General features: G+C 40.8%; 1 protein-coding gene across 1 annotated transcript in view; it reads right to left on the bottom strand.

Moving 5' to 3' along the window:
- Positions 1–242: 242 nt before the first annotated feature.
- The window catches only part of S100PBP (S100P binding protein), a 38,175-nt gene continuing 14,611 nt past the window's right edge, over positions 243–23,806 (bottom strand). The window contains exons 6-7 of the mRNA XM_080657005.1: positions 5,627–5,708; positions 243–3,638 (exon numbers count right to left, since the gene is read on the bottom strand). Coding sequence (XP_080513131.1) covers positions 3,539–3,638; positions 5,627–5,708 — 182 coding nt within the window. The 3' untranslated portion in view covers positions 243–3,538. The remainder of the gene's footprint in view (positions 3,639–5,626; positions 5,709–23,806) is intronic.

Raw genomic sequence — 23,806 nt, 5'->3', positions numbered from 1 at the left:
AGCCCATTTTCAAGAAGGTCCGTTTGTCTTTCTCCTCACTTTTCCATAACATGAAACAAACGAAGGGTAAGGGACACCATCATGCCAGAGAATCCAGCCTGGTCTCTGAAACCTTTGAAGCCTACAGTCACACCTTGCAAAAAAGGAAATGAGCAATTCCTGGACAAAGGATTGTCTACCTGATAGGAACAAAATAGGTATGTACAAGTCAGAAGCACCTCTGACTCAGACAATACCAAATAGCTGAGTACTTAGCAAATTTATATTGAACCTTCTACTTGGACTGTAAAATATATACTACATGAAATTTATAGAACAGCAGCTCAGAAAGCCTGTCCAAACATGTTGCCCCTTATTTTCTCAGCAGGAGCTGAATTTTAAAAAGCAATGGCTAACCTAGGTGCCATGCGATTATTGCCTTCCCTGTCATCCTTGTTCCTGGGGGGTACTAAGAAGCTTAGGTTCACAGAAAGGATCTAAGGAACACTGTGTCTCGCATATCGACCCATACTTATCCAACCTTCACCCCAGATTCTAGGAATAGTCAATTTCTGGAGAAGAACAAGCTTCAATTTTGCACTATCAATTCTGGCTTCACATCCCTTTCAAAGGGAGAATGTCCCAGGATGGTTCAGCTTCTTCCTTAATCAGGGCTAACTCTGGAGTGGCAGAGGCACAGAGGTCAAACACAAACATGGGAAGGAATGCAAGGCAATGTCTATTTGATCAGGCTGAGCCATTTTCCCCTCTGCAAAAACAGCAGCCCAGTGATATTTCAGGCTCTCCCAGTGTCAGGCTCCTGACATGCACTATATGTAGCTGCAAATCTCAATCAATTTCAACATTTCTTAGCTGCAGGAACGCCTTTTCCAACACTGTAATTTACCCTCAAAAGAATAGGGAGCATGCACCCCCGCCTCCCCAGCACCACATTCTACTAACTGCCACCCCCTTCTATACCCCACTAACCTACCTACGCAAAGGAGGAAGGAACCCTCCTTCAAAGCCTGCAACAGACGGTCACAGTACATATGCCACTGACAAGAACTTTTATTTCTTTTTAATGACATTAAACACAACTGCTACAAGGGAAAAACCATGATAAAGAGGCACCAAACTTGTTTCATAACTGATCCTGACAAAAACTCAAAGCAGGGCCTGCATTAGATGCAAAATTGCAGGTTATTTCCGGCTCTTTGCCTCTAAGTAAACTACATAAACAGCACATTTTTACTCTGCTTTATCAATACCCCTGTGGTGAGAATGTCATCCTGGATGAAGAAAGGTAGGTAGGCAGTTCAATGTATGTAACATAAAATACAGTAACAATTCCACATGAAATACTAGACTTAGAGGCCAACACCAAGTATAAGATATGCATCTTTAAAAACATATTAAAACTCCAGATTTTACCCACCAGCTTCTTTAAGGCGGGAATGCCTAATAATGAGTTTTCTTTGGCTGTTTTTTTCTCCTTGAAGAATATTATGTTAACTGCTAGAGAACAGTTCTCTCCTCCTCCAGTCCAACAGATTTAATTAAGCTGCTAAAGCTTTGGAAAAACAGAATTATTTGAGCAAAGAGGAAATGTGATTGTCACATTTTATAGTTAACCTGTCACTCATATGATTTGGCAAAGGCAATGCTCCCATTACAGATTCAGGCTTAAACCCTTTTGTACCAGGAAGGTAGGAACATGAGTCCTAGATTTTGGCCTAAGCAAAACACTGTCTCTTCAGAACTTGGGTTATCTATGGGGAACTAGACAATTGCAATGCTAGTTATTCCAGCTATGATTAATTTTAGCTATGTTGTGGTTCCAAAGGTAGATAGATTTTTGCTTGTCTCACTCTATCAACTTAATTTAGGGAAACCTGGAGAAGCAACTGATATATTAAATGATAACTGAAAAAATAGATTTGACTCTTGCCTTTGCATGTAACTTTTTAGCATTTTGGTCTCAGAATTAAACAAAATGTCCAAGGAAAAGAGAATCCTGAACCAGATAAAAACAATACTTAGGGATATCTATCTAAATTTATTGGTGGCACGAATGACCAAGCGCTTCCCAAGTCAGTTTCTAAAGCAGGGAAGGATGTTTAAGAAGGGTTACTCACAAAGATGGAGCTGATGAAACAACAAAACCAGAGAGGCAGCTAGCCAGTATCATAGGCTGTGCTACAGCAACTATGTACAACTGTCACAGCGAGTGAGCAACAGCATGAATGCTGGACTGCAAAATCTCCTGAAAGATGTCTAGAGCTGTCTTTAAAGAAAGAACAGCAAACTCCTAAGGCATCCATTAAGATGGCTGTAGTCTATCAACTTGGGTTAGAAAACCAAACCTTAAGATCAGGTAATGTTTTGTGCACAGGCTTAATCACAACTATATTAGACCCACGTTAGCAGTTTTGTGAAACTGTGCATCAGAGGTTCAACCAAATGAGATGATAACATCCAGGGTCTAAAGGCACCTCTTGTTGACTAATAACGGAGACAAAAAAGTGCCTCTCCAAAGTTTCTCCCACAGGATGGAAGCTCACTAACACATGACCTCATCCTTACAGTTTGGGTTCAGCAGATGAAACTGAAGACTGACACCTCAATAGAATTGACTTTTTGGACTGTCCTGGAAGCGAGACCCTGGGTGAGCAGCTCTTCAATAAAGAGAGTAGGGACACTGTTCTTAAGAGGCACATCCATGTCTAACAGGAATTTATCGGTCGAACCCTAGAGAGCACAGTGGTCACTGGGTAAAAAAAAGGCAAATCCTTGAAAAAAGGCAGAGAAGACAGTTACAAGACCACAAATCAACATGGGTTACTCAGTCAGCCGTCTCCTGGCAAAGTTAAGATGTATACGCTCTGCAAACACTACTATGCAAAGTAAGTTTGATAAAGAATGAAATAAAAGCCAAAAAACAAAGGCAGATAGTAGATACAAAAAGGAGAGAAGATTTATACTTTTAATTTGTCCTTTCAACAGGACATCTATCCTATTTCAAATATTTTGGATTACCAACTTTAAAATTTTGACAGGTAATTAGAGATTATAATAAAAAAGAGGGGTGTTAAAAGTTATTTGTATCCATTTATAAATCATGAGCAATTAACAATGGCTTGCAGCCTGATAAAGAATCTCTTCCTTATAGAAGATTACAAGATTATTTCTTTTGGGCACCAGTAGACTTCACTCCTGCATAAAGGTGGGTGATTAGTTTGAGCCTGGATGTTTTGACTTAATGTCAGCTTTCAGGAGGTGGCCACCTTCAGTTTAAAGAAACAAAAACTGTATCATCTTAACACTGCTTAAACACGCACACACGCACGCACGCCTGAAGGATTTTATACAAAAAATTTCAAGTCGGCAATGGGCACTTCCAAAAGGCAAAAAGTTCTTTAAATAAAAATCTTGTGAAAAATAAAATTCAAAATCTGCCAAGCACAAAACAGCAGAAGATGAGATGCTGCTCTGGACAGGACCTGGACAGGGACCTTCACTGCTAATGGGGTGAGACACACGGACTGTATTGGATATCTTAGAGACTCTGGAACCGCTGGTGGCTTCGCTTGTTCCTGTCAACCCACTGAGTCAGACTGTATCTTTCTAGAGGTTTCTGTCGGAACCGGGCATAGTTTCTGTCAAGAGAGAGAGAAAATAAAAACAGAAAAGATGATGGTTTCAGCTGGGATGGCTCTTCGTATACTTCTATTTTAAGAATATCATTATTTTAAGAAATCAAATTTTACATTTCAATTCTCAAAATTTTATACACAAGTCATATTATAATTGCTATTTCCTTCCAAATTCCAAAACCACCTAATTCCCAGTCAGGTATTATGTGGTAACAAATGTCCCAAGAAAACCTAATGTACAATGTATAATAATGATTAAGTAGGAAAAAAAATACTTTCCCCCTCTGGGAACATTTAGAACAGGATCTACATTTCATTGAGCTCTACCTCCAACAGGACCTCACTGTCTGACACAGCTCAAGGTTGCTCAGAACACAGCAGTTAAAATTAGAATAAAATTCCCAGAGAAGGTAAGTCATCATGTGAGCATCACACTGCAAGTTTAGAGACTTAACAATTAATGGCACAGACTTAGAGTTTCTTGAGTCTCCTTTAGTCATGTGCTGGGCTGGGTTCTGAAGAGGACCACTGAGATCATTTGAGCCCATTCTCAACTCTAGCTGTTCCTAATAACCCACCTGGGAATCTTTTTAAAGATACAGATTCTTGGCCCCTCCCTCACCTCCAGACTTAATGATTTAGAATCCCTATAATCAGAGCCTGGACACCTATATTTTTGGACATCTCCACAGATGATTATGAGGAACAGCCAGGTTGAAAATAATTGTAACAATACCTGATTTTTACCTAGACCTATACACAAGCACTTCAATTCTTTGAACACCTCATCTCATTTAATGCTAATGACAATCCTATGAGAAAAGCACTCTCATTATCAACTTGTACACATAATGAAACTGATCCTCAGGTTAACTAACTTGCTCAAGGTCATACAGTGGAGTAAGCAGAAGAGCCTGGATTTGAATTCACACCAGAATTTATTTAATAACCATTACACTACATTGTCTTTCTGATAACTACAGAGGAAACAATGAGTGTAAAGGCTGAGGTAGGAGAATGTCTGCATACCTGAAAAATAGCAAGGAAGCCAGTGACTAGAGCAGAATGAATAAAGCACAGAGTAGTAGGAGATGAGGTTGATGAGCTGTCAGACTAGGCCATGATCCTTATAGGAGATGTAGGGGATCGTGAAGATGAGAAGATGGGAAATCAAAAACCACTTGAAAATCCTGAGCAAAGAAGAGAATCTAACATGACTAATGCTTTGAAAGAATCTCTTTGGCTACTGAGCTAAGAACAGTCGACGGGCAAAGGCAGAAGCAGGAGATGATTTAGATTTACAATAATCAAGGTGAAAATGATGCAAAATGATCAGGTTTTAGATATATTTTGTATGTGGTGCTTATAAAATTTGCTAATGGATTAAATATATGGAGAGAGAGAAAGGAGACAAAAATGACTCTAAGTTTTCTGGTTAACTGATCAAAGTGACTAAATCTATAAAATTACACTGCATCAAGAATCCGTAAGATTTCAGCACTAGAAAGGCCCTTTGAACCCTGGCCAGAGTGGCTCAGTTGGTTGAGTGTTGTTCCATGCACCAAAGGGTCACTGGTTCCATTCCCGGTCAGGACACATACCCAGGTTGCAGGCTCAATCCCCAGTAGGGTTTACAGGAGGAAGCTGACTCATGTTTCTCTCTCATATTGATGTTTCTTTCTCTCTCTCTCTCTAAAACCTATAAAAATATTTTTTAAAAGGCCCTTTGACATTAATTAGTCCAACATCTTAATTTTACAGATGCAAGAACCAGAGAAGTAAAGTGATTAGATCAAAATCATATAGATGAAAAACTGCAAAGCTAGTATTAGAACCCAGGTTTCCTGAATGTCAGTCCAGTTCTCATTCCATTATACTGTATTCCTCTTTTTCCACCTCTGATTTTAAACAATTATAACCTCAACTTCCCACCACAATCCTCGTATAGCCAAATTCTGCCCTCTTCCTCCTCCTTTTAATCACCCACTCACCGAATGGTGAGGTCCGAAGGATGCGGATGGTTATGCATATGATGAACTTGATCCATCAGAGAACACAGTTCCACCAAGGCACCTGCAATACAGAGAGATCAGTGGTTAAAAAGCAGCTCAGTGAACTGCCATGTCAGCCTAGGTCAAAGCTTTCAGAGAAAGAGAAAACAAGCACTGGTCCTAATACTATCTATTTCTGATCATCACAACCAGTCAGCACAAAAACTACAAGCCAGAGAGGGGAGCTTGTTTTTGGGTGATGATGATGAGACAATAAGACAGCTACCATTCATTCATTCAACATTTATTAGCTCCTACAATGTGTGAGGAACTTTACTGTCCCCTAGAATGTTGTGGTTTTTAAGAGACTGTATCTGCCCTAGGTGATATGTGCAGTGACACGCAGAGACTGGGGCATGGGGATTAGAGAAAGTCGCCTCCAAGGGAAGTAAACTATAAGCAGGGATCTAAAGATGTAAGAAGTTGGTGAGATAAAGAGGGATGGGCGGTGGGGGTGTCCAAGAGAAATAGCGAATACAAAGGCCTAGAACACAAGATAACAAAATACATTCAAGAAACAAGAGAAGTTGAGAATAGAAGAGGGGTGGGGGCTTTTTGCTTGACTAGAAAAACTGCTGGAGGCAATTTCTCAAACACCTATCTGGGAGTCTGGCAAGTTGCTAGTAAGCACTTTACACATTACCTTAATTCTAAAAAAATATCTTATATGGAGAGAGATGTTATTAACATCATTTTAGAGATGAAAATCTATAGCTCAGGGAAATACACTTGCCTTAAGTGCTTATTAAATTGGACTCAAAACAACCTGCTTTGAGTTCAGCTTTTGCCACTATTTGATGATACTAATTTTGCACTTACGGGTTGAGACTTAGGCTGAAGCTCACAAGAGAAGAAATTATGGTTTGAGAAAACAAAATAATTTCTCCAGACCAGTGGCTCTCAAATTTTAACATGAATCACAATCAGCTGTAGGTGTTATAAAACAGATTGCTGGGTTCCAACCCCAGAGCTTCTGATTCTGTAGGTTCAAGTGGGAAATGAGATTTTGCATTTCTAATAAATGCCCAAGTGATGCTAATGCTGCTGGTCTGGGAATTACACTTTGAAAACCACTGCCCTAGACAGCAGAGATCTTTCTTTCACTAGTTTACATACTTCTCATTATCTTATCTACTATGTTCTCAGGAACCAAGAGCACTCTAACTAAGGTACAGACCATCTTTTCAAGTTCAGGTAAAAAATATTTACGACCAATTTATTCAAAGCCTCAAGAATCCGACCTTTGTAAAAAAGTATATAAACTTTGAAGTTAGGCAGACAAATTAAATTTCCAATCCAGTCGCTAACTAGTTCTTGACCCTGGACAAATCATTTCATTTCTTCTAGCCCCACTTTACTCATCAAGGCACTGTGGGGGACAATAATATTTAGCTTGGAGTATTAGGAACATCTATAATAATAAAGTGTAATATGCTAATTAGACCAGACGTCCTTCCAGACAACCTTCCGGATGAAGCCAGGGCTACCAGGGAAGCCCAGGTCCCAGGTGCCTGCTGGCGGCTGGAGGGAAGCCCAGGTCCCGGGTGCCAGAGGGAAGCTGGTGCTGGCAGCTGGGGGAAGGAAGGCCTACTCCTGCACAAATTTCGTGCATTGGTCCTCTAGCAGTACATAAAAGACATAGCATACTGCCTGGCATACAGCCCGTGTGCAGTAAGTAGTAGCTATTATTATGATGTTACAGCCTCAGGCCTATGTTAGTTTGCAATGAGTCTTCAAATCCTATGACAACTACCTATTTGTAAGGAAAATGCTTATTAAATGGATAAGTCTACATATAAACTATGACACTCAGCAGCACTCAGCAGATATTCTCTCTCTAACCATAATGAGATAATACTTTTCAGGAAGTATTTATAGATTCATTACATTAAAAGTTTCTGTGCAGTAATATAAAAAAGCACAACCAAGGATAAAAGAAGACAATTGACAAAATATATATGAAATATATTTGGCAAAGGTTTAATATCCTTTTTCTACAACAATAAGTCTCCTCATAAAACAAAATATAGGTCAAGGACACGAATAGGCAATTCATACAAGTAGAACATAATGAAAAAAATGTTCAGTCTCACTAACATGGATATAAAACATTAATCTCACTTTTTTTTAAATTTAATAAATCTTTATTGTTCAGATTATTACAATTGTTCCTCCTTTTTCCCCCCCATAGCTCCCATCCACCTGGTTCCCACCCCACCCTCTGCCCTTACTCCCCCCCACTGTCCTCATCCATAGGTGTACGGTTTTTGTCCAGTCTCTTCCCGCACCACCACACCCCTTTCCCCCCCCCTGAGAATTGTCAGTCCACTCCCTTTCTATGTCCCTGATTCTATTATATTCACAAATTTATTCTGTTCATCAGATTTTTTTAAAATATATTTTACTGACTTTTTACAGAGAGGAAGAGAGGAAGGGAGAGGGATAGAGAGTTAGAAACATCGATGAGAGAGAAACATCGATCAGCTGCCTCCTGCACGCCCCCTACTGGGGATGTGCCCGCAACCAAGGTACATGCCCTTGACCGGAATCGAACCTGGGACCCTTGAGTCCACAGGCCGACGCTCTATCCACTGAGCCAAACTGGCTCTGGCATCAGATTTTTTATTTACTTGATTTTTAGATTCACTTGTTGATAAGACATGTATTTGTTGTTCATAATGTTTATCTTTACCTTTTTCTTCTTCTTCCTCTTCTTAAAGAATACCTTTCAGCATTTCATATAATATTGGTTTGGTGTTGATGAACTCCTTTAGCTTTTTCTTATCTGTGAGCTCTTTATCTGACCTTCAATTCTGAATGATAGCTTTGCTGGGTAGAGTAATCTTGGTTGTAGGTTCACACTTTGAATATTTCTTGCCACTCCCATCTGGCCTGCATAGTTTCTGTTGAGAAATCAGCTGACAATCGTATGGGTGCTCCCTTGTAGGTAACTAACTGTTTTTCTCTTGCTGCTTTTAATATTCTCTCTTTGTCTTTTGCTCTTGGCATTTTAATTATGATGTATTTTGGTGTGGTCCTCTTTGGATTCCTTTTGTTTGGGGTTCTCTGTGCTTCCTGGACTTGTAAGTCTATTTCTTTCACCAGGTGGGGGAAGTTTTCTGTCATTATTTCTTCAAATAGGTTTTCGGTATCTTGCTCTCTCTCTTCTTCTGGCACCCCCATAATTCGGATGTTGGTATGCTTGAGGTTGTTCCAGAGGCTCCTTACACTATCTTCAAATTTTTGGATTCTTTTTTCTTTTTGCTTTTCCGGTTGAGTGTTTTTTGCTTCTTTGTATTTCAAATCTTTGTCTTGATTCTTGAGGTCCTCTAGTCTGCTGTTAGGTGTCTGTATAATATTTTTTATTTCATTCAGTGTATGTTTAGTTTCTAGTTGGCCCTTTTCATATCCTTGAGGGTCTCGCTAAATTTATTGGCCTTTTCCAGGAAATTCTTGAAAAACCTTATAACCATGGTTTTGAACTCTTTATCCAGTCATTTGCTTTCCTCCATTTCTTTCATTTGTGATGTTTCTTTGTCTCTGCATTTTCGCTGCTTCCCTGAGTTGGTAGAGTAGCTTTGTTTGCTAGGTGTCCTATAGGGTCCAGTGGCTCAGCCTCCCCCAGTTACCTGAGGTGGACACTTTTAGTGCACCCCTTTGTGGACTGTGTGCACAGCCTTGTTGTAGTTAAGTCTTGAATGTTGTTGGTATCACTGGGAGAAATTGACTTACAGGCCAATTGGCTGTGAGGATCAGCTGTGTCTACGCTGAGAGAACTTCTGTGCTGGAGACACCCTTATGAGACAAGACTTGCAAAACTGCAAAAGTCTCTGTGCTCAGCTTGGATGGGGAGGAGTCTCAGGGTGGAGCAGGCAGCCTTGGCTTCCCATCAGCCCTGCCCTATGAGGCCCGTGGGTCTGTGTCCCTTGGTAATCACTGCAAGCACCTCTGAGAGAAAGCCGCCCTTGAGTTTTGCCCGCTGCCAGACAGTCCAGTTTCTCCCCAAATGAGTCTGGATTCCCAGAAACTCGCCCGGAATTGGAGTTCAGCATAGTAGGGAGCTTCCGTCTCCCTCCTGCTTTAGAAAGCCAGCCGTGCACTCAGCCACCCGTGCACTCAGCAGTCAGTCCTCTCTGCGCGTGCGCGCCTCCAGACCTCTGCCTTCCACAGCTCCCAAGTCTCAGTGTGCTTTCTCTTTTCCTGGAAGTCCAGATTCCCCCCAAATAAATCTGGATTCCCAGAGTCTCACCCGGGACTGGAGTTCAGCGCAGTCGGGAGCTTCCCTCTCTCTCCCGCTTTAGAAAGCCAGCCGCGCACTCAACCGCCCGTCCTCTCCGTGCACGCGCGCGCGTTTCCGTACCTCAGCCTTTTGCAGCTCCTCTGAGTCTCAATGTGCTTTCCTCTTTCCTTCTAGTTGTAGAATTTCCACTCAGCCAGCTTTCCTGTGGTTCTGGATGGTGTCCGTTTTGTCTTTTAGTTGTAGTTTTGATATTGTTGTGCGAGGCAGCAGTTTAGGTGTTTACCTATGCCGCCATCTTGGTTTCTCCTCCCCAGCAAGTTTTCTAATCTCACTTCTTGATAAAGAAATATAAATTTCCCCTTTAAGAAAGTAATTTTTAATTAGAAAATCCCTTGCCTTTAGGTTTGTCCATCTAAAATCAAAGGTCTTGATACTAAATTGCCCCTTTCCTATACCCTACTTTCACATCACTAGCACCCTATTCCCTCTAGCTCCCAAAAAAGAATGTTGCAATGAGGGGAAAATCAGCTTTGTAAGAATTTCAAACTAAAATTTTCCTGCCAAAGCATCACCAAAGGAGGGCTGGCAAGATATGCAATTTTGATGTACAACCTCAAAATGAAACAAGACTATCTATAGACCATGTCCTTTAGTTCACTTATCTCTAGAAAACTGCCTTGATGATGGAAACTAAAGATATACTATAAACCTTCTACCAAGAAACCTATACATTTTAAATTAAAAGAAGAAAAAGACTGATCGATGAGGCCCAAGGAGGCTTCATGTATTCAACTACTAGGCATCATAATCCAGCAGGAGCACTTACCATATATTAGGCATTATCTATGCGTTTTGTATAAACTACCTTACTTATTTCTGATAACAATCATATGTGGTATTTTCCCCATTTTACAGATGAAGAAACAGGCACAGAGAAGCAATCTGTCCAAGGTTACATGCCGGTGTGTGTTTCAGGAATCTGGAGAAGGTGCTATATGTAAATTTATTTATTTATTTATTTATTTATATATTTCTTTATTGATTTCAGAGAGGAAGGGAGAAGGAGAGAGAGATAGAAACATCAATGATGAAAGAGAATCATTGATTGGCTGCCTCCTGCACGTCCCCAACTGGGGATCAAGCCCGCAACCCAGGCATGCGCCCTTGGCCGGAATCGAACCTGGGACCCTTTGGTCCGCAGACTGACGCTCTATCCACGGAGCCAAGCCGGCTAGGGCGTTGTATGTAAATTTATTGAAGAGTCCAGAGACGAAACAGAATTTTGGAAGGGATTTGGGGGGCCAGAGGAGCTTGGCTAAAGAAACTAAGTTCTCTCATCTCTCTGGACTCCTTGCTTTTTATTAACCCAAATTATCCTAAAGCAAGGTTTAGTATACAGAATCCATTGTCAGATTGGAGGAATTGCCTTCGGCTGTTCAGGTGTTTGGCCAGTAGGGGACAATAACATGTAGATTGAAATGCCCTTAGCCGTCTGGCAGCAAGCAATCATTTTTGCATCCTTTTCTGGTTTGGGGAAATGCCCTCAGCCATTTCCAACAGGCAATAACATATGTGATTCAGCCCTTACTGAGTCCCCAAGTTCCATCAACCTTTTGATGAAACTCTTGCATTTATGACATGCTGGAATTAGCTTCCGGCAGTTACATAGCTAGTGACAGAGCCCAAATTCTAACAATACCATGGGTTGAGTTTCCTAAAAAATTTTTCTGGGACTGACATTTTGTAGTGGGGATTAGAAAGCAAAAAACATGCCCTAACCTGTGTTGCTCAGTGGATAGAGCACTGGCCTATGGACTCAAGGGTGCTGGGTTCGATTCCAGTCAAGGGCACATGCCTTGGTTGCAGGCTCGATCCCCAGTAGGGGGCATGCAGGGGGCAGCCAATCAATGAATCACTCTCATCATTGATGTTTCTAACTCTCTCTCCCTCTCCCTTCCTCTCTGAAATCAATAAAAATATATTTTTTTAAAAAAGAAAGCAAAAAACGTAACACAGTATGTATCTTGCATACCCAGTTGGCACATGGCACAGCCTGTGTAAACAAGGGCTCAATAATTAGGGCTCAGCTCATACACCAAAAAACATTTAAGTTTTCATTAGCACTAAGAACTTACTGATGGACTATGGTAACCTTTATTATTAATAAGACTTAATGATCACCATTGCAACAAAAAAAATAAGATACCTAGGAATAAACTTAACCAAGGAGGTAAAAGACCTGTACTCTGAAAACTATATGACGTTGAAAAAAGAGACAGAGAAAGACGTAAGTGGAAGAATACACCATGTTCATGGATTGGTAGAATCAAAATCATTAAAATGTCCATACTACCCAAAGCAATCTATAGATTCAATGCAATCCCTATTAAAATACCAATGGCATATTTCACAGACCTACAATAAACACTCCAAAAATTTACATGGAACCAAAAAAAAGACTCTGAATAGCTGTAACAATCTTAAGAAAGAACAACAAAATTGGAGGAATCACAATACCAGATATCAAGTTATTCTACAAAGCCACTCACTGTGCTCAAAACAGCCTGGTACTGGCACAAGAACAGTCATATAGATGGATGAAACAGAACAGAGAACCCAGAAATCAACCCAAGCCACTGTGCTTAATTACTGGAGCAGAGATAGTCTCTTCAATAAATGGTGTTGGGAAAACTGGACACGTACAAGTAAAAAAAAACAACCTAGACCACCAACTTATACCATACACAAGAATAAGTTCAAAATGGATAAAAGACTTAAATGTAAGACGTGAAATCACTAAAGTCCTAGAAGAAACCATAGGCACCCAAATCTCAGACATCTCTCATAACAGTATGTTTTACCGATACATCTCCTAGGACAACAGAAACTAAGGAGAAAATAAACAAATGGGACTAAATGAAAATAAAAAGCTTCTGCACTGCAAAAGAAACCATCATCAAAATAACAAGAAAGCCCTAACTGGTTTGGCTCAGTGGATAGAGCGTCGGCCTGCGGACTGAAAGGTCCCAGGTTCAATTCCGGTCAAGGGCATGTACCTTGGTTGCGGGCACATCCCCAGTAGGAGATGTGCAGGAGGCAGCTGATCGACGTTTCTCTCTCATCGATGTTTCTAACTATCTATACCTCTCCCTTCCTGTCTGTAAAAAATCAATAAAATATATATTAAAAATAAAAAAAAAAAAAAAAAAAAATAACAAGAAAGCCCACTACATGGCAGAACATATTTGCAAAAGATACATCTGATAAGGGGTTAATCTCCAAAATATATAGGGAACTCATACAACTTAACACATTGCCACCAATAGTTTTATTGCTAGCTTTACCCAGTGGCCACATAAGTTTCAATTGAACGAGTACAAAAAACGTTTTACAAAGTATCATACTTTAAAAAGATATTAGCTTGTAAGAACAGGTAATAAATAACTTCAAAATGCAATGGGTATTTAATTTTAAGGTGTGCCCTTAACTTTTATGTAAAACACTGTGTAATATGAAAACATGAGAATGCTCGTGATCCACCTGCAATGTGTTAAGAAAAGGAAGACAAACAATCCAATTAAAAAATGGGTAAAGTATCTAAATAGACACTTCTCCAAAATGGACATAAAGAAAGCCAAGAGACATATGAAAAAATGCTCAGTCACTAATCATCCGAGAGATGCAAATCCAAATGACAATGATACCACCTCACACCTGTCAGAATGACTATCATCAACAAATCAACCAACTGACAAGTGTTGCCAAGGTTGTGGAGAAAAGGGAACCCTAGTACATAGCTGGTGGGAATGCAGACTAGTGCAGCCACTGTGGAAAACAGTATGGAGTTTCCCCAAAAAAATTAAAAATGGAACTCCCATTTGACCCAGTCATCCCACTTCTAGGAATATATCCTAAGAAACCTGAAAGAATATATGCACCTCTATGTTCGTAGCAGCGCAATTTACAATAGATTAAGACTTGGAAACAGCCTAAGTGCCCATCAGCAGATGAGTGGATTAAAAAACTGTGGTACATCTACACAATGGAATACTATACTGCTGTAAAAAAGAAGGAACGCTTACCATTTGCAATAGCATGGAAGGACCTGGATAGCATTATGTGAAATAAGCCAATCAGAGAAAGAAAAGTATCACATGATCTCACTCATTTGTGGAATATAATGAACAACATAAATTGATGAACAAAAATAGATCCAGAGACACAGAAGCATTGAACAGACTGGCAACCTCAGAGGGAAGGGGTGGGTGGGGTAGATCAACCGAAGGACTTTTATGCATGCATATAAGCATAACCCATGGACACAGACAGTAGGGGGGGAATGGCTGGGGAGAGGTCAATGAGGGGAAAAGTAGACATATGTAATACTTTAAACAATAATTTAAATAAATAAATAAAAGATATGTATCACATGATCTCACTCATATGTGAAATCTAATACACCAAATAAATAGATGATCAAAAAAAGATCCAGCGTCATAGAAGCATGAACAGACTGTTGAATCTCAGAGGAAGGTAGGAGAGGGTGGGTGGGAAGAGATCAACCAATGAACCTGTATGCATATATGTATAACCCATGGATATAGGCAATGGGGTGGTGAGGGCCTGGGGGCAGGGGGAGGATGAGAGTGGGCTGGAAGAGGTTAACGGGGGGAAAAGGAGGACCTATGTAATACTTTCAACAATAAAGATTTTCTTTTAAAAAGGCAATATAAAATAAAATAAAAAAGGAAAGTTTGTGAAGTAAAAAAAAAAAAACGTAAGACCAGCTCAAAGCTTCAATCTTCTTCCTCCAAATTTAGACATACTAACAAGAATGGAAACATTTTGGTTTCGAATTCTGAATTTTCTCTTCCCTTCATAGTCTCTTAACAGATGGGCTTTCTTGGACTAACAATTAGTTCCATGAGTTTATTTTAAGTTGTGGCTAAAAGATGGTGAAGGCTATCTTTTGTTTTGTGGCTAAAAAGGAAATTCACCTAAGAATGAAATTAGGAGGAAAAAAACCTCAACATTTCAGGAATGAGATCAGCAATTCATCTAAACCTTAATCTATAAATATGTAGCTGACTGGTTTGGAGGGAAATCCAGTCTAATAACTGTCCTTAATAAGTTAAAAGTGAGTCAATTTTTAGAGGAGGAGGAATGATAATGCTGAGTGCTTGCTATGCCAATGGCCCTTCTCACAGGTTTTATCTGGCATCACATGACCCTACTAAATCAAGTTTGGCACATGATCCAAGAACAGGGATTCTCTCAGCTGACTAATAATTTATAAGCTGGCCTGGCTTATAAATCAGATACTCTCTTTGTAATGTGAATGTGAGCTTTAGCAATGAGGAGAGAGAAGAGTACACAGACAGGGATCTAGGGAACAGAACTTGAGATAGCTAATAGAGAGCAGAAGCACTAAATCAGCAGGGAAAACCTATGTAGGGAACAAAGACACCATTTCTGAAGGGGTCTGGCTCTATGGCTGATACTTTTTACTATGAGGCCTGGCTATGTTGTTGAGCATTTATTAATCTTCATTTTCTCCTGTAAATCCTCAGTTACTTAAAGGCATTCACAATGTCTCTATGCCATGTAATTAAAAAAAATGCCAAGTACAGGGTAAAGAATGAAGAGGCAAGAAAAAGAAAAAGGAAAAAAAAAAGTGCTATAGGGGTGTGGGCTACTGTTTTTTTCTTCTTCTTTTTAAAAAAATGTTTTCAGCTCAGCCAGCATGGCTCAGTGGTTGAACGTCAACCTATGAACCAAGAGGTCACTGGTTTGATTCCCAGTCAGGACACATGCCCCGTTGCAGGCTTGATCTCCAGTTGGGCAAGTGCAGGAGGCAATCAATGATTCTCTCATCATTGACATTTCTATCTCTCCCTGTCCCTTCCTCTCTGAAATCAATAAAAATATATTAAAAAAAAGACTTATTGACATGAAAAAATCAAGATGTTTTAAAAAATAAAATACATTTTCATTGATTTTAGAGAAAGAGGGAGAAGAAAGAGTAGTATGATCAGCTGCCTCCCATACCACCCTGACCGGGGATCGAACCCAAAATCTGGGTATGTCCCCTGATGAGGAATCGAACTGACGATCTTTCAGTGCATGGGGTGATGCTCAACCAATTGAGCAACACCAGCCAAGGCTAGGCTACTGCTTTTATGAATAGATTAATAAAATGGAAATAAAAAGGAAAAAAAGATTAAATAGAAAGGAATAATGTAAACATGTCGCCTATAAGTCAACAACATGGCACTGATCTAGTACAAATTTTGACTGATTTTCCTTGTAGTCAAGGCAAAAAGCAACCTAAATGTCCACTGAAGGATGAATGGAAAATAAAATGTGGGATATACATACAATGGAATACTATCTATACTAATAAAAGAGAAACATGTAAATTGACCATCACTTCACGACGCCCACATCCAATCAGGAGTGAGTATGCAAATTAACCCAACAAAGCTGGCGGCAGCCCTGCCCCCCCCCCCCGCCCCCGACTGGCCGCTCCTGGCCTCTGGGCAGTGAGCCTCCTCAGGGCCTCCCTGCTGTGCTCCACACCTGTCAACTGTCCTTGCAGCTCCCTATGGCTCAGCCCCCCCTTACCCCCGCCCCTCAGAGGCAACCCTCTGGTGCCTGAGGTCACAGCTCCCAGTGTCTGGCGTCTCCCTCTACCCCACTCCTGCCCCGCTGCTCTGGTAAACAAAACCCTAGCATTGGAGCAGCCCCGAGCTCACTCGGTACACATTAGCCCACCCTGGGAGCCCCGGGCCAGCTAAGGGGCGATGGTGGCTGCTCAACTTTGTTTTGAATAGATCAAAGAGGCCACCTACACAGTAACCCAAATTATCAGATCTCCCTCCTCCCTATCTCGCCAAATCAAGAGGGGAGGGGCGATGGGTGTGAAAGGAGGGTGGGTGGGCAGGAGGAAGAGGGCAGAGGAGGAAGAGGATGAGGAAGGGGGCCAGTTGCATCCCACTTTCACAATGGGAAAGTGAAATGCACTAGCGTACCCAACCTTTCCAGTCCTCCCCGCCTGCCTCGCTTTCCCCACCTCTTCCCCTCCGCAACTCCCCGGGAGTGCCAGCGCTGCACAGAGGAACTCTCCAGAGAAGGCGGGTGAGGAGGAAGCGGCGCCACTGGAGCGCACAGGGCTGGCCACCGCCGCCGCCACTGCACAGGCTGCCTGAGCGAGCCTGCGGCATGCCGGCAGCCAGGAGAAGGAAGGCCTATTCTTGCACGAATCTTCGTGCATTGGGCTTCTCGTCCTATATAATAAAGAGCTAATATGCTAATTAGGCCAAACAGCAGAAAAACCATCCAGACAACCATCCAGACAAAGCCGGGGCTGTGAGGGCCGAGCCCCTTGCATGAATTTCGTGTATCGGGCCTAGTTCTGCCAGAAAATGGAAGGGAATTTTGGTACATGCTACATCACGGATGAACCTTGAGGACATTATGCCAAGTGAAATAAGTCGTTCACAAAGAGACTAGTACTGTATGATTCTATTTATATGAGGTAACTAGAGTAGTCAAATTAATAGAAACAAGGTAGAATGGTGGTTATCAGGGGCTCCTAGGAGGGAGGGAAGCCTAGTTGTTTTTAATGAGTAGAGAGTTTGAGATTTGCACGATAAAAAGTTCTAGATATCTGTTTCACAACAATATGAATAAACATAACACTACTGAACTGTATACTTAAAATGGTAAATGTTGTTTTCTTATCACAATTTAAAAAAAAGAGTAATGGGGTTGTCAGAAGACACAGGAACCCACTTGAAGGAGTTCCTATTGGTCAAATCAGGGGAAAAATAAAAAAATGCATTGATTATAACACATCGTTTTTTTTAAAATCCATGAGGGGTTCTATGCAATGTGGGCCTTTCGGTGGCGACAGCCAATGAAGAGCAGTAGCCATGGCTCTGCGCCACCCCATGGCGATGAGCCTCAAAAAAGCTACATGGTAACCGAGAACATGAACAAGGCGAGGCACAGCTGCAGCCAGGAGTGCCTTACCAAGCACACTAAGTTCATGTGAGCCATGATCTGAGGGGTGTGCGGTTTTGCCCTCTAACAATCCACCATGAAGCTGCTCAAGATCTCCAAGGACAAACAGACACTGAAGTTGGGTGGGGACACACAACTGGGCCAAAAAGGAGAGAGAGGAGCTCAGCAACCTCTGTACAGTAATGAGGAAGGCAACAGCCAAGGACTGAGTCCCATCCCCTCTGTATATAATAAAACCTTTTCAAAAACAATAAATCCATGAGGTAAAAGTGATACTAAAAAATCTATATAGAAGAATGCCAGCTAACAATTACAGAAAAATTATATATTTAGAAAATGAATATTTTCTATCCAATTCTCTCTATAGTGGCTGATTCAGGCAAGGATCATCAATGAATGCTCAAACCATTAGGTGAATAATTGTGGAAGAGGATATTTGAATGGTACCAAAGCAGCACTCCACAGATGATTTACTAATTACAAAGGAAATAATGTACCTTACAATGGAGAAATGTTTCAATTAACACTTTAACAAGGTGATTAAACTTAGCATCACTATTAGTGGAAGTACCTGTCATTAGGTGGTACCTCCTAATTTGATACAGGATAAATACACAACAGTACCTATGAATTATTCCAGCCAAAAAATGCTTAATCTGAATCTAATCCATCTTCTAGACCCAACTTCCAGTTTATAGTAAATACAGGGGATGGACGAACAAGTTAAATGACACCAAAAAAGGGAAACAAACACAATTCAAAATGTGGGACAATCTACAAAGCAAGTGACCTGGCCTGGCTGGTGCAGCTCAATGGTTGAGCATCGACCTATGAACCAGGAGGTCACAGTTCGATTCCCAGTCAGGCACATGTCAGGGTTGCGGACTTGATCCCCACTAGAGGGTGTGCAGAAGGTGGCTGATCAATGATTCTCTCTCATCATTGATGTTTTTGTCTTTCCCTCTCCCTTCTTCTCTAAATCAATAAAGATATATTTTTTTAAAAAAGGTGACACCGCCCTAGCTGGTTTGGCTCAGTAGATAGAGCGTCGGCCTGCAGACTGAAGGGTCCTGGGTTCGATACCAGTGAAGGGCACATGCACAGGTTGCAGGCTCCACCCCCAGGAGGGGGTGTGCAGGAGGCAGCCAACCAATGATTCTCTCTCATCACTGATGTTTCTATCTCTCTTGCCCCTCTCCCTTCCTCCCCGAAATCAATAAAAAAATATATTACAAAAAAAAAAACAACAAAAAAAAGTGACCTAGATTAAGAGAGATTAAGGAGAGAGACACAGGCACATGCTGGTTCATGACCCCAGTCCTCATTGATGTTTGTGGTGAATACCAATGTGCCCCATGCCTCGGTACCAAACGGGCTCCTCTCTGAACTCACCTAGCAGCTGGCGCAGGCAACCAGCAAGCCTGCCCAGTATGTTGCAGTGCACATGGTTCCGGACAACAGTTAAACCTTAATTAGAGGAAGAAACCAAGATGGCAGCACAGGTAAACACCTAAACTGCTGCCTCGCACAACAATATCAAAACTACAACTAAAAGACAAAACGGACATCATCCAGAACCACAGGAAGGCTGGCTGAGTGGAAATTCTACAACTAAAAGGAAAGAGAAAAGCACATTAAGACTCAGAGGAGCTGCAAAAGGCTGAGGTAGGGAGACGCGAGCGCAGAGAGGACTGGCAGCTGAGTGCATGGCTGGCTTTCTCAAGCGGGAGGGAGACGGAAGCCCCAGACTGCGCTGAGCTCCTGTTTCGGGCGAGACTCTGGGAACCCAGACTCATTCGGGGTAAAACTGGACTGTCTGGCAGCGGGCGAAACTCAAGGGCGGCTTTCTCTCAGAGGTGCTTGCAGCAATTACCAAGAGACACTGAGAAGCAGGGGCCTCATAGGGCAGGGCTGACGGGAAGCCAAGGCTCTCTGCTCCGCCCTGAGACTCCTCCCCATCCAAGCTGAGCACAGAGGCTTTTGCAATTTTGCAAGTCTTGTCTCATAAGGGTGTCTCCAGCACAGAAGTTCTCCCAGTGTAGACACAGCTGATCCTCACAGCCAATTGGCCTGGAGGTCAATTCCTCCCAATGATACCAACAACAATCAAGACTTAACTACAACAACGCTGTGTACACAGTCCACAAAGGGGTGCACCAAGAGTGTCCACCTCAGGTAACTGGGGAGGCTGAGCCACTGGGCCCTATAGGACACCAAGCACACAAAGCTACTATACCAACTCAGGGAGGCAGCGAAAATGCGGAGACAAAGAAACATCACAAATGAAAGAAATGGAGGAAAGCAAACGACTGGATATAGAGTTCAAAACCATGGTTATAAAGTTTTTCAAGAATTTCCTAGAAAAAGCCGATAAATTTAGCGAGACCCTCGAGGATATGAAAAAGGAACAACTAGAAATTAAACATACACTGAATGAAATAAAAAATATTATACAGAGACCTAACAGCAGACTAGAGGACCGCAAGAATCAAGACAAAGATTTGAAATACAAAGAAGCAAAAAACACTCAACCGGAAAAGCAAAAAGAAAAAAGAATCCAAAAATTTGAAGATAGTGTAAGGAGCCTCTGGGACAACCTCAAGCATACCAACATCCGAATTATGGGGGTGCCAGAAGAAGAGAGAGAGCAAGATACTGAAAACCTATTGGAAGAAATAATGACAGAAAACTTCCCCCACCTGGTGAAAGAAATAGACTTACAAGTCCAGGAAGCACAGAGAACCCCAAACAAAAGGAATCCAAAGAGGACCACACCAAGACACATCATAATTAAAATGCCAAGAGCAAAAGACAAAGAGAGGATATTAAAAGCAGCAAGAGAAAAACAGTTAGTTACCTACAAGGGAGCACCCATACGACTGTCAGCTGATTTCGCAACAAAAACTATGCAGGCCAGATGGGAGTGGCAAGAAATATTCAAAGTGATGAACAGCAAGAACCTACAACCAAGATTACTCTACCCAGCAAAGCTATTATTCAGAATTGAAGGTCAGATAAAGAGCTCACAGATAAGAAAAAGCTAAAGGAGTTCACCACCACCAAACCAGTATTATATGAAATGCTGAAAGGTATTCTTTAAGAAGAGGAAGAAGAAGAAAAAGGTAAAGATAAAAATTATGAACAACAAATACATATCTATCAATAAATGAATCTAAAAATCAAGTAAATAAAAAATCTAATGAACAGAATAAATTGGTGAATATAATAGAATCAGGGACATAGAAAGGGAGTGGACTGACAATTCTCGGGGGGAAAGGGCTGTGGGGGGTGTGGGAAGAGACTGGACAAAAATCATACACCTATGGACAAGGACAGTGGGGGGGGTTAATTGCAGAGGGTGGAGTGGGAACTGGGTGGAGGAGAGCTATAGGGGGGAAAAAGGAGGAACAATTATAATAATCTGAACAATAAAGATTTATTAAATTAATAAAAAAACCTTAATTAGATCCTGTTTTAACAATTTACAAGAGACGTTTTTGGAAAAACAAGGAAATTGGAATATGGTGTGAATATTAGATGATTTTAAGAAATTATGATTAATTTTGTCCTCTTTGGAGGGATGCTTTTAGTCTTATTTGCAAAAGGGAAGTTTTTCTTTTGCTGTAGTTGTCTTCTTTGCAGAATATTAGGGTGTGCAAGTTTGTGAGCAAATGAAACATACAGGTTCAAGTCATTAATTTTGATTTTCACATCTTATATCTATGCCAGATCTGTATTTCAGGTAAGTTATTTACTTTAAATAGATGTTGTAAATTCCATTCCAAGTTCAGCTTGAACTTTGCAATAAATGAACCACTAGACTAAAAAAAATTATGATTAAATATAAATCGCCAATAAACATAAGAAAAATGTTTAAGCTAATTATTAAAACAAAATTTGTTAAAATTTACCTATCAAATTGGTGACAGTAAAAATAAATACAATTGGGGAGGGCAGGACAATCTGGTAACATGTATCAAAAGTTTTAAAAATGTTTATGCACTTCCACTTCTAGGCATTCGTCCTATAGATATAAGAGCTATACATAAACATTTCTTTTTTTCTCTTTTCTTAAAAATATATTTTATTGATTTTTTACAAAGAGGAAGGGAGAGGGATAGAGAGTTAGAAACATCTATGAGAGAGAACCATCAATAAGCTGCCTCCTGCACACCCCCTACTGGGGATGTGCCTGCAACCAAGGTACATGCCCTTGACCGGAACCGAAACTGGGACCCTTCAGTCTGATGGCCGACACTCTAGCCACTGAGCCAAACCGGTTAGGGCTACATAAACCTTTCTTGACCAGAATGTTCACTGCAGCACTGCTAAGGAAAATAAACACAACCTAATTATCCAAGCTGGAATAACAAGTTAGACTTATAATCATTAAAAATCTTAATTTGAGATATTTAACAGGCAAAGATCCTTAAAATACATTATGTAAATGGAAGACAGCAGTTATTTTTTGTGATCCCAGAGGGCAGGGCTAGGAACTACCACTGGAAATTACAGGAAGGCAGAGTTTGGCTCAATGTAAGGAATAACTTTCTAACAATTTTCTAATCAATGAATGGCCTATTTCATGAGGTAATGAGTTTTGTACTATTAGAACTCTAAGCAAAGGCTGAATGGTCACTTGGCAAAGATACACAGAACAGAATTGTGTGTTAGGAGATTAAAGAGATCTTAATGGTCCTTTTCTACTTAAGAACTTATTTCATACAAAGTTTTCCATTAGCTGGGATATCATAGTGGTTGCCACTTCTTTGTAAATGCTATTGAAGAACCAGGTGGCACTAAACTAAAGAGAGATTAGACCTATATTAGAATAATGGAGTTAAAGGGTGAATTATATTATTATATCTTGTATCAATAATATTCACATTATTGATAAAATGAGCCCAGCCGGCATGGCTCAGTGTTTGAGCATCAACCTTTGAACCAGGAGGTCAAGGTTTGATTCCTGGTCAGAATACATGCCCAGGTTGTGGGCTTAATCCCCAGTGTGGGGCGGGCAGGAGGCAGCCAATCAATGATTCTCTCTCATCAACTGATGTTTCTATTTCCCTCTCCCTTCCTCTCTGAAATCAATAAAAAATATTTTTTAAAAAGTAATTTTCACATATGCTAAATAAGCCTTGTTATTATCCCCATTTTATGAGAAAACTGTGCTTTTACTGGTTCAAAGTCACACAGCCTGTAAGTAATGGTGCTAGATATGAACCCAGAAATTAACTTTAGACTAGACTTTATTCTCCCAACTACTAAAATATTCTGCCTTTCCTCTATACCAGTTATTCTGTTTCTTTTTTTTTAATATATATTTTTATTGATTTCAGAAAGGAAGGGAAAGATAGAAACATCAATGATGAGAATCACTGATCAGCTGCCTCCTGTACGCCCCCTACTGGGGATCGAGCCAGAAACCCGAGCATATGCCCTTGACAGGAATCGAACCTGGTACCCTTCAGTCCACAGGCTGACACTCTAATCACTGAGCCAAACTGGCTAGGGCTATTCTAGCTGCTTCTTATGGGATATAGATTGTTGTGATAAAATGGGAGAGGGACTGCTGAATGGGGGAAGAGATTAGAAAAGATGCTATAAAATGAGCAGCTGGTCATTGCTTTTCTTGTGAAATTTTTTTTAAATGCCCCAAGTGAGAAAGAAAAATGTATAATTGCATATATCAGTGCCAACTATCTATTATATAAAAGAAAGTAAGTCACCTCATGAAAGAAAAAACAATGATCAATGCCCTAGCGGCCTAGCCAGTTTGGCTCAGCGGATAGAACGTTGGCCTGCGGACTGAAGGATCCCAGGTTTGATTCCGGTCAAGGGCACATGCCTAG

This window comes from Plecotus auritus (assembly GCF_963455305.1).
Source record: "Plecotus auritus genome assembly, chromosome: 2".
NCBI lineage: Eukaryota > Metazoa > Chordata > Mammalia > Chiroptera > Vespertilionidae > Plecotus > Plecotus auritus.
This window is presented reverse-complemented; position numbering and strand designations above follow the sequence as displayed.